The 10,857-nt window shown below is 48.3% G+C and overlaps 1 protein-coding gene and 1 pseudogene across 1 annotated transcript; one reads left to right on the forward strand and one right to left on the reverse strand.

The window, feature by feature from the left end:
* Positions 1–1,008: 1,008 nt before the first annotated feature.
* LOC123080382 (alpha/beta-gliadin clone PW1215-like) lies at positions 1,009–1,769 on the reverse strand (annotated as a pseudogene).
* A 4,454-nt stretch (positions 1,770–6,223) lies between these two features.
* LOC123080383 (phosphatidylinositol transfer protein 3) lies at positions 6,224–9,824 on the forward strand. The gene is made up of 3 exons (XM_044503290.1): positions 6,224–6,626; positions 8,859–9,126; positions 9,229–9,824. Exons 1-3 carry the CDS (start codon positions 6,279–6,281, stop codon positions 9,597–9,599), a joined length of 987 nt encoding a protein of 328 aa, XP_044359225.1. The 5' UTR covers positions 6,224–6,278; the 3' UTR covers positions 9,600–9,824.
* Positions 9,825–10,857: the final 1,033 nt, after the last annotated feature.

A 10,857-nucleotide genomic window follows, 5' to 3' on the forward strand; every position in this document is an offset into this window, starting at 1 on the left:
GATACCCATGCATATGTAGTGTAGATCCTTGCTTGCGAGTACTTTGGATGAGTACTCACGGTTGCTTTTCTCCCCCTTTTCCCCCCTTTCCTTTCTTCCTGGTTGTCGCAACCAGATGCTGGAGCCCAGGAGCTAGATGCCACCGTCGACGACGACTCCTACTACACTGGAGGTGCCTACTATTACGTGCAGGCCGCTGACGACGACCAGGAGTAGTTTAGGAGGATCCCAGGCAGGAGGCCTGCGCCTCTTTCGATCTGTATCCCAGTTTGTGTTAGCCTTCTTAAGGCAAACTTGTTTAACTTATGTCTGTACTCAGATATTGTTGTTTCCGCTGACTCGTCTATGATCGAGCACTTGTATTCGAGCCCTCGAGGCCCCTGGCTTGTATTATGATGCTTGTATGACTTATTTATGTTTTAGAGTTGTGTTGTGATATCTTCCCGTGAGTCCCTGATCTTGATCGTACACGTTTGCGTGCATGATTAGTGTACGATTGAATCAGGGGCGTCACACAGGCGTCCAGGTTGAGGAGTGTGCCGGACTTGTGGGTGCCCCATACCCGGCAGGCGTCCTGGTTGGGACCTCAGGTCTTAAATGTTAGGTTTGGCTGCGAGGTCTGTTTTGGTATTAGGCCCAAACTATCAGCATCCCTTCATCAACTGGATAGGAATAGCGACATATGTTGCCTAGACGGTGGCTTTAGTCTTACTTTTGTATGACTTTGTAAGGTCTTGTGTTAATAATTAATAAAATGGCTGCATGCATCGTCCAGATGCAGAGGCTGGGGGTCCTCCTCCATTTCTTAAAAAAAATATGGTTTGTCCTTGCTCCTTTGATAATACTTAAAAATGTATACAAGTTTCGCAACAGTTATATTATGTTCAAATTACTACACTACATAAAATAGCAGATTACTACGCTACACAAATAGCTAGTTAATGCATAATAGTATTGTTAGTGTGAACATCTCAACATGGGCTTGAGTGAACTCAAACAAAGAAACCATATGCAGACAAGAAATATGCTTGTCTTTTATTTCCAATTAAAACTAGTACATGTCAGGTTCGCACACGATAGTGCATGACACTTTATTTGTCGTCGCTACATCAATCGAACCATCGACTAAGCAACGGTGAACAATCTATCTAGTATTATAGCTCTTGTTCAGTTACCAACGAAGCCGCCAAATGAGCCGGTGGTGGTGGAACAGTATTGTGAGACATACGCACCGCACGCCGCCGGTAGTGTTTGCAAGACAAATGCCCTTATCGCCTCAAATGGAGGCTGGATGGAGCCCTGGACCGACGGGTATTGTTGTTGAGGTACCTTGAAGGTGCCCACACCCCACGAGTATTGTTGTTGTTGTTGCTGATGTTGTTGTTGCTCATGCAAAATAATGGCATGCGCGACACTATTGATGGCCAGGCATCGTGATTGCTCAGGGACCTGCCTGAACTACTCACAACACTCTTTCCGCATCACCGCACAAACATTTTCCTGCAATATTTGTGACTTGAAGGACGGTACCAGTATGTTGCACTGCAACAACAGGACATCCCTGCATGAGATCAATTGTTGTTCAAAAAAGGACTGAATGGTTTGCTGTTGTGGTTGCTGCGGAAATGATTGTTGTGGCTGATCACTACGTAGAATATCGGAGGTGGCGGGTTCAATGGTCGCCACAGCGACAAGGAGGGCAACGACGAGGAAGGTCTTCATGGTGGATTTGTGTTGGCTACTGCTTGATTGGCTTTGTTGTTGTGCTCTTGCTATGTGAAGGATGAATGATGGTCATCTTGAGGCATGCCTATTTATAGATGCCATGGAATGTTCTCTTTTACTCTTTGCATTTGCTTTTATTAAAAGTGTTTGGATGCTTCTCGAAAGTTTCATATTGTTTGTGTTTGGTGGCACTAATTATTACATGTGTATTCTTGGATGTTCATTAATCGACTGTTAGGAAAGCTTGATAACCAACATGCCTCATCTTAATCACTTTCTGAAATACTCATCTAGATTGTATCACTTTCTGAAATTAGTTTGTAATGTTCTGCAGGTTGTTACGCATAAACCAGATAGCCATGGCTTGCACCGAACTAAATTTGTAATTTTGTGTGGCATGTTAAGATAGATGGGACTAGTAATGTAACTTGCTTTGGTAGAGCATGACTCATAAAATTGCTTTTACACATCAAGGATTGTAATGTTGTGCAATTTTATGATATATAGAGCTGGTATGATGGCCTATTACCAAATCCAATCCTTCTTCATGACTTTCCATGTCATATCACGATAACATAGGGTAGCCACGACAAAGGTGGAGAAGGTACTAGAAGCCACGTAACTCAAAAACAAAGATATACAAAAGGAGGGTACAATCGCCATACGATTCCATGAGAATTATTGATCCGCCGCTTCATCTCATCGTTTGGGAGTTGAGGCAGCGGGGTGATCTCTCTATTGTGAAAGTTGACGGGTATTTGCTCAATAATGTGGTGACAAAGAGTTAGGTCCCCATGCTATCTGAGCTAGCTACCTACTTTTTGTTGCCGGTGTAGCTCGAGATCATCTCTGCTAAGAAAGAGATGCATCGGAAGTCAATGAGGGGAGTGCATGATGAGGCGTTTACGTTTGCATCACACCAGATGTCATGGATGTTAGAGATACGACAGGCAATTCAACTCGACGAAGAACGAAAAACAAGCAGGAGACACGAGATTTAACGTAGGAAACCCCTCCGACAAGAAGGGGGGAAAACCACGGGCGCCAGCCAACCAAACTTCACTATATCGGGGGAGGTTACAAACGCTGGGGGTTTACAACTGATCAACATATCCCGTGCTACGGCTTACAAGAGGTATATATAACACACGTGACCTAGGTCAATACTTGAATTTGGAGCATAACACATAACAATGGAAGCCGGCGTAGTCGGTGATATTGTACATACGTTTACGTCTGTGTCACACCGCTAATATGCTTGAAGATGTTTCACAAAGTTTAGTGAGTATATGTTGTCTATCTCGTGTTATGTACAGTACATCTACGATCTACGAAACGTATTACTGCTTATATGTGTAACTAAATATCGAATACTCGGTCTCGGTACACAACGTGAGGTAATGAAGTATGCGGTGCGCCCGGGCTTCCACGAAGTGCTAGCTCCGCCACTAGTTATGTGAGGTAAATAATTTTAACATTTTGAATTTAGCAAGTACTCCCTCCGTCTCAAAATTCCTGTCTTAAATTTGTCTAGATATGGATGTATTTAATATTAAAACGTGACTTGATACATCCGTATTTAGACAAATCTAAGACAAGAATTTTGGGACGGAGGGAGTAATACCCAAGCCACTATATCCGGGAAAGTTTTTACCCTCACGTTTCACCACTTGGCTGATTGGGACTAGGTGGCTTATGGAATGCGGACACGTGCGTTATTTTGGGAGGCTGGGGGGTAGAAATGTGTGTGTGACTGTAGTTTCCCCTACAAAATTTTCCTTTCGCGTGTGCGTGTAGCTATTTTGGGTATTGATTTGGAGTGCATGTGGGCCAACCCTGTCTCGCTGACTTTCTTGCATGGGTTGCGTGCGTGGCTAGATGCATTCGGTCTGTCTCCCTGCTGCCCACGATCTGTCTCCTTGTCGGCTACTTCATGCGTGCGTGGATTGGCTTGGTTGCACATGAATTGGGTGGGCGTTTCTGGTGATTTCTTCCTCTGCATGGGTTGGTGTGGGTCAATGCGCGTGGCCTTTTGGATTAGCATCTGCATGCATGCAGCCTTGGGAGGTGGTTTTCGATTTCGCTACTTGCATGCATCTTACTATTTCTCAATGGCCCGTAGAAGTAGGCTGGGTTTTTCTTTTTTTGCATGTACCGGCTATTGCGAGTATTGACGCGTGAATATATTGACATGTAACCGGTGCCTTCTCGATAGCTCAATGTATCATGCTTTCTGGAATTCCTATCGACCTATAAATACGGGATTCTCTTCAGTTATGTTGCAAGCCAGTTGCGTAGCGTTCCAGACTAGCGGCGCCATGCACGCGTCGAGGCCGACCTGCTGGCCGTCGCCGTCCAAGCCATCGGCGGCGGCCCTGCGATGGAGCACGCATAGTTTGGAAAGCAAGGTGCGAGGTACCCGGGGCCGGCCAGGATGTGCGTGCACGCTAGGCTATGGATCGCGTTGTCCGAGGAGTCCAACGGGCAAGGTGAGCCTCAACGGACTTCTTCGGCGCACCGATGAGGCTTTCGGACGGGCGGAAGTCCAGGCATGGTTTGTTTCTCCGGAGAGGACCTATTCCCTTATTCCTCATGTGTGTATCTTCTCTTCCGCCTGGATATCGATCTGACGCAGGAGGCACGCTAGCTGCAAAGCGCGACGGTAGCGGATGTGGGAGGCCTCCGGCCGATGGGGCCAAACACGGTGGTGCCGACGGTCGGCAAAGTCGCGACAGAGATGGACGAGCTCGCGCTCCACGACCATGGTGATGGCCAGCGCGGGGCACCCGTGGCTGTTTTCACGCACCAGATCTACCAGCGTCGCCCCTTTCTCTTCCGCACCAGTTCCACACGTCGCCGCCGGTTTCCTCCATGACCCCTCCTCACCTCCATCCCCAGCCAGCCCCCATACACGCTGCCCGCCGGTGGAGCTCACCAGCGCCGTCATGGACTCGGCGGCGTTGGAGGCCCATTTTCCTGAGTATCTGTTGGTGGATTGGACGCCCGGCGGCGCTGCTCCAGCTCCTCATGCCGGCGTGGTGGGTCATCACTCCAGCGAGAGGAAGAATGCGCATGCACGCGCCGATGTCCGCTGGATCCCATCCGCGTGGCCCAGGCGAGGTCGTTCTGCCCTATGTTCGGCGTCCCTCTTCTACTGTTGCTTCTTTACTCTTTTTTGAGCATCGAGGATTGGCGGCTGCGGCGGAGCAGACTACTCCGTCGGCAACACCGCCGGTATCGGGTGGCCAATGCCTGTGATGTGAAGAGGCTGGTGATGCCGCCAGTCCACGAGCAACCATACGCCGGGCACCGCGGGAGTCTCTGACGCGTCAATCGCGGTCGCCCAACACGCGCGGACACTATGATGAATGAGAGTGTCTTCATTTTATCCAGTAATTTGGAAACTAAAGCTTAACGATTATCAAAATTTCCCGCAAAAAAAACATTATCATAATCCCCCAGAAACATTCATGTAATTGGCTAAATCAAGCGGCAGTGCAACTCTAGGCGACACGCGGCTAAACGCGTATCTACGCAAGGGCCTAGAAGGTCCGCCATGCATGCACCATAGTCACATCTACCTTTTCATGCATATACAACTAATACAATAATCTACCATGCACAACTCAACAAGCGATGCATAAGTCACATCCACGGATCCACCTCCATATAAGTGGCTAATAAAATAATCTAGGAGTACCACGCATGCATGTAGCCACGCTCTCTCTTGCAGGTATTCATTTAAAAAGAATGTTAACCTCATAATATGCACTCAGCAGGCATGCAACCGTTAAAAAAGGATTATAATTTCCGAAAACTTTACTTTCCTCCGCACTGCGCAAACAACAACAATAAATATCACGATCAAACAATATCAACCAATTCTTAAGCGACACCATGTGTACATTCAAGTTTCATCTTCCCTTTTGAATATCATGAATTACCTACCCTCTTTTTGAGGAAAATACGTATATACATACAAGGACTACACGTATCCGTCACATGAACAGACAATAAATGCAACGAAAAATTCCTGTGCCACACACAAATTATGTCCCGCGTGCATATTCTAAGATGACGTACTTGCATGCATGAAGTACATTCAGAAATAAAACCCGAGGCCACACCATGATGATCTAATTTAACAATACTTATTAATGTTTATTTATCTTCTTGCATTGAGTTGCGCCACTTTGGCCAAAATAAATGATCCCCACTGGAGATGTATCAAACATGTATTTCCCTGTTTGGTAGCATGCATGATGTGTGATGGCAGTAAATTTTTCTATCGTATTTTTCCATATTCATAATTTTACATACAATAATCTTCCATCTTAAAGTAATAGCATTTACTTTAAAAAATAAACACAATGTATATAACCAAACTGTATAGACGAGCGCGGCGTGCCGCGCTGGCATAGGCTAGTATGACTATGTTGGAGCGAGATCAAAGTTCTCCGGCCGGAGACAAGACCAATAGCAGCCGGCTTAGAGAAGTCAAACTTGCATCCGTGCTACAAAAATTTCCATGAGAATGGAACGCGGGAAAACCAATGCAACCGACGCCACGACAAGCAGAGGAACGGAGAATCACTTCACACTCTCCTCCCGCTTATATTCCACCGGTCTCGCAGCGTGGCCTAACAAGTCAAACACGTGTGCATACTAGTAGTAGCTTGCCACTCCCTTTCTATCCTGCATTTCTCCTCCTGCACAGCCAGAGACCAGACAGGCACACACCCCCCCGCTCTACGAGTGCTCACGGTACCAGTAAGAAGGACAGGAGCAGGGAGGAGGGGAGATCGATGGCGAGCAGCGTGGGGGGAGATGCCGGGGAAGGGGAGTGGCTCAAGGTCGCCGAGCTGAGGGCCATGGCGGGAGCCCAGGACCCGCATGTCAAGGTACGTTCCTTCCTTCATCTTTCGTCGCTGTCGTACGTCTTCCTTTTGAGAGATGATATGCACGGCTCGACGGTTCTGCTATTGTCAGTTTGACAGCGGCGATCGATATGCAACTATCCAGAAATCCCCGGCCGCGTTCCTTGTTTCGTTTGCATGCTTTAGTTTTATAGATACTCCCTCCGTCCGAAAATACTTGTCGGAAAAATGGATAAAAATAGATGTATCTAGAACTAAAATATGTCTAGATACATCTATTTTTTTCGACGAGTATTTTCGGGCGGAGGGAGTAGATTGCGAGCAGAACGCAAATAACCGATTTTTCCTTTTTTTTGTACCGAGATGAACGTATCAGTAGAATATAAGAGTAGGATCCCCTAAAAAAAGAATATAAGAGTAGGTTATACGGCCGGTAACCTGTCACTTTAATTGGTCAAAATAAGGCATACAGAGCATCTCGGTAGCAGTTGGTTGTATGGACAGATTATGGGGGATTCATCTTAACAAATTGATCCTTGACTGAACAACCAGATGCACCAGGACAAGTGAAGGGAACAGCCGTATCGTACTCATACCTCACCTCTAGCTAGCAGAACCACGTGGCTATGTGAAGCATGGGCGCCGCGCCGGCCCTACTATTTTTCGAGTAAATAGCCAAAAACGATCACAGTTGAGACAACCTTTTTCTCAGAACTACAACTTCACAAATCTTTTTTCCAAAACTTACTAATTTTGTGCTATTTTCTTCTTCTAAAAACTACCGTATTTTGTTGATGACCTATTGACCTCAAACTAAGGGTGGTTGTATTCAAAAAAAACTAAGGGTGGTTATGATATATATGGCCCACCCGTCGACCCCGACGTGGCACAAAGTCAACCCCATTGAGCTGCATTGTTATATTGACCGTTATGACATGCGGGACCCACACGCCATTTTCAGTAAGAGAAAGGACTCGCACACACGCACTGGGCGAAGCATTTTCATGTTCGTCCGTTCGGTCAAACCAGCCGCTCGCACGCACACAGCCCCGGACATGTGGCGCGCGCTCTGCCTCGCCGAGTGGCCGTCCCTCGCGGGCCAGCATAGGCTCCTCTCCGCGGTGATGCCGCGCCGGCTCTTCGCTGACGCTTCCTCTTTCGCAGACCGGACGTCCGGGAGCTCGGCGACGACGGCATCCCTGCGAAGATCGTCTCCGCGGTGGACGTGTATTGCAGGGGCACCCTCGTGTTGTCACATGTGGTGGAGATGCCCGCGTATCGCCGCCATGGTTCCTTAGCTCATAGATCCGCGTCGAGGTCGTGGATTACAAGAAGCCGGCACCGGTGGCAGCGGCGTTCTCTCCGGTGGAGCTGAAGCTGAGATGGTTGGTCGTCAACCACGCCTGCGGCCGAGCGATGAAAGTGTCTAGCAGGCGGGCGCCTTGGGCCGGCACTGGTACGCCGGCGAGATGCTGGTCCGGTTCATGATGGTGTTGGGCGGGTGCAACTTCGAGATCACTGTGACCTGACCTAAGGAGGCCACACACTTCAGCGAGGTCAGCCTCGCAGTGGAGAACGCCCACGACGCCACCGTCTACAAGCTGCTTGAGGAAATATCCCCATAGATAAAATGTCTCAAGAGAGAAAATGGTTGACGCCGATGTGTGGGTCCCACCTGTAATAACGGCAATATAACGGTCAAAGTTAACGGAATTGACATTTTATGCCATGTTAGCCCTGACAGGTGGGGCCACCATGTCATGAACGATTCTAAAATGCACGAACAGGTACCTAACTCGAACGGGTATTTTTTAGCAAAAAGTTAGTGCGAAATTGGTACGCTTTGACAAAAATTTGTAAGGTGATAGTTCTAGGTTGCCCCGATCGTGATAGTTTTTGGCTATTTACTCTTATTTTTCTACCATTGCTGATAACTATTCAAGCAAGCATACAGCGGATCGAATAAGCTGGAATCACCAAGACACATGGCGCAGAGTAATACTACATATACAAAGGTTTACTTAAAAAATTACATACAAACTTATGTGGATGATTTTGATTGGTAGAGGGGTGAGGGGGCTAACCCCACTTAAATTCAAGGGGAAAGAGAATTAGTTTGAAAGGTTAAGTAAACCTTTGTACTGATTCTTTGTAGGTCTATATATGCATGCGGCTAGGAGAATTTAGTACAGTATTAATTTAGTTAATTCCATTCAGTATTTTACCTGATCGAGTATACTGACGCGTACGCTGCAGGAGGTGGACAACCTGACGCTCCGGAGGTTCCTGCGCGCGCGCGGCCACGACGTGGGCAAGGCCTCGGCGTTGCTGCTCAAGTTCGTGGCGTGGAGGCGGGAGGCCGTGCCGGGGGGCGTCGGCGCCGTCATGCCGGCGGAGCTGGTGCGGGCGGAGCCGTCGCGAGAGTTGGCCTCCATGGGCGGCGTCGACCGCGCGGGCCGCCCCGTCCTGCTCGCCTTCCCGGCCAAGCACTTCTCCGCCAACCGGGACATGGCCGGCTTCAAGCGTACGCACGTCGACCCCACCTTCACTCCCATGGCCTCTGATCTTTGCTTGCTAATGATCGACGATGGAGTTTGACGATCTTGGTTACCTTCATCCGGTGCAGGGCTTGTTGTGTACCTGCTGGACAGTGTCTGCGCGAGGATCCCACGGGGGCAGGACAAGTTCATCGTCGTCGTGGACCTCAAGGGGTGGGGGTACGCCAACTGCGACGTGCGCGCGTACGTGGCGGCCATCGAGATCATGCAGAGCTACTACCCGGAGCGGCTGGGCAAGGCGCTCATGGTGCACGTGCCCTACATCTTCATGAAGGCCTGGAAGATGGTCTACCCCTTCATCGACGCCAACACCAGGGACAAGTTCGTGTTCGTGGACAACAAGAGCCTGGAGGGGGCGCTGCGGCGGGAGATGGATGAGAGCCAGGTGCCGGAGATGTACGGCGGGAAGCTGCCCATTGCCCCCCTCACCGACGACTAGGTAGCCATTTCTAAGACAAGTATTTCCGGACGGAGGGAGTACGACGTACGATCGGTCGATGTATGTAGCATCGAAACCGAAACAAACGGGACAGGGTCTCTTGTATGTAGATGTAATTGGGGGAGAGAGCTCGCAGTGTCACCGTCTGTATGGTAAGGTATTTTTCTGACAGAAAGCATTCCTGCATTCAGCGGTGTGATATGGCAAGGGGGATTAATGGCATTTAAACACGACAGAATTTGGACGCGAGTCCCGTTCCTAGGATATTGGTAGTAGTATTATTTTAAGAAAACATTCAATTTACTCTATTACTTGAGGACACTGACCTTAAATATGGGAGTGAGATGTGTCATTAGTCCATTAACTTAGCGGCGCTGCTATACACATGACACATGCACGGCCGGCGCCTGCACGATTCCGTCGTGGCAGCGCCAACAGCGAGCGTGCTCTCAAGAGCACTGTTGGGGAGGGAGCATCGTTTCTAGATCGTGTGAAGACTATCGTGTGTGAAGCAATTTCCTTCACTTAGAGAAATGTTATCTACTAGCTGACGTCAGTTTTTTGATAATTCCCAACGAATGACTTGCTCGTTGTCGGATGCCAACACGAATCCCAACGAGGACTCGCACTCGCCAGGACCACGCATCTTTCAATCTGTTAGGTTTAGCACATTTGATGTCTGATAATTCGGTGTTTGACTTACCATTTTGAGTAGCTAGGTCGGGGAGGAGTGGACATTGAAAAGGGATTATTGCCATTTTTCATAGGCCAGTTGGTGATTGATAATATAATAGCATGAAACAATATAATACCATTTTTGTGGACTAATCTATTGACTTAGTGGTCAACCTGTTTTTTGCCTATTCCTTTGCTTCGCAGAAAAACCATACCAAACGAAGTCCAAACACAATAAAACATTACAGTGAATTTTTTTGACCAGAAGAGACCCTAGAAACTTCGAGTAGAGACCAGAAGACACACGAGGGAGCGACAAGCTCAGGGGGTGCCCCCTAGGGGGCGCCATCAGCACTTGTGGGGCCCACGTGGCTCCGTTTGACCTAATCTCTGGCCAATAAATTTCCTAAAATCCATAAACCCCCCCCCAAAGCGAGACTCGAAATAATTTTATCGTCATCGCAAGTCTATGTTCTTCTGAGATCCTATCTGGAGGCCTTTTCCGGCAATCTGTGGAGGGGAAACTATTGGGTGGGGAGACAATCTTAATCGACCTTGCTTCCTCCATGTTGATGTGCGAGTA

This window comes from Triticum aestivum, chromosome 3D, assembly GCF_018294505.1.
Source record: "Triticum aestivum cultivar Chinese Spring chromosome 3D, IWGSC CS RefSeq v2.1, whole genome shotgun sequence".
In the NCBI taxonomy this organism is placed as follows: Eukaryota; Viridiplantae; Streptophyta; class Magnoliopsida; order Poales; family Poaceae; genus Triticum; species Triticum aestivum.

What these genes read in the sequence shown, in the direction of transcription:
- LOC123080383 (XM_044503290.1), top strand. Translation starts at nt 6,279, where the DNA reads ATGCAACCGACGCCACGACAAGCAGAGGAACGGAGAATCACTTCACAC. An exon ending in CCCAGGACCCGCATGTCAAG is followed by an intron (nt 6,627 to 8,858) that starts GTACGTTCCTTC and finishes CGTACGCTGCAG; the next exon opens with GAGGTGGACAACCTGACGCT. An exon ending in GGACATGGCCGGCTTCAAGC is followed by an intron (nt 9,127 to 9,228) that starts GTACGCACGTCG and finishes CATCCGGTGCAG; the next exon opens with GGCTTGTTGTGTACCTGCTG.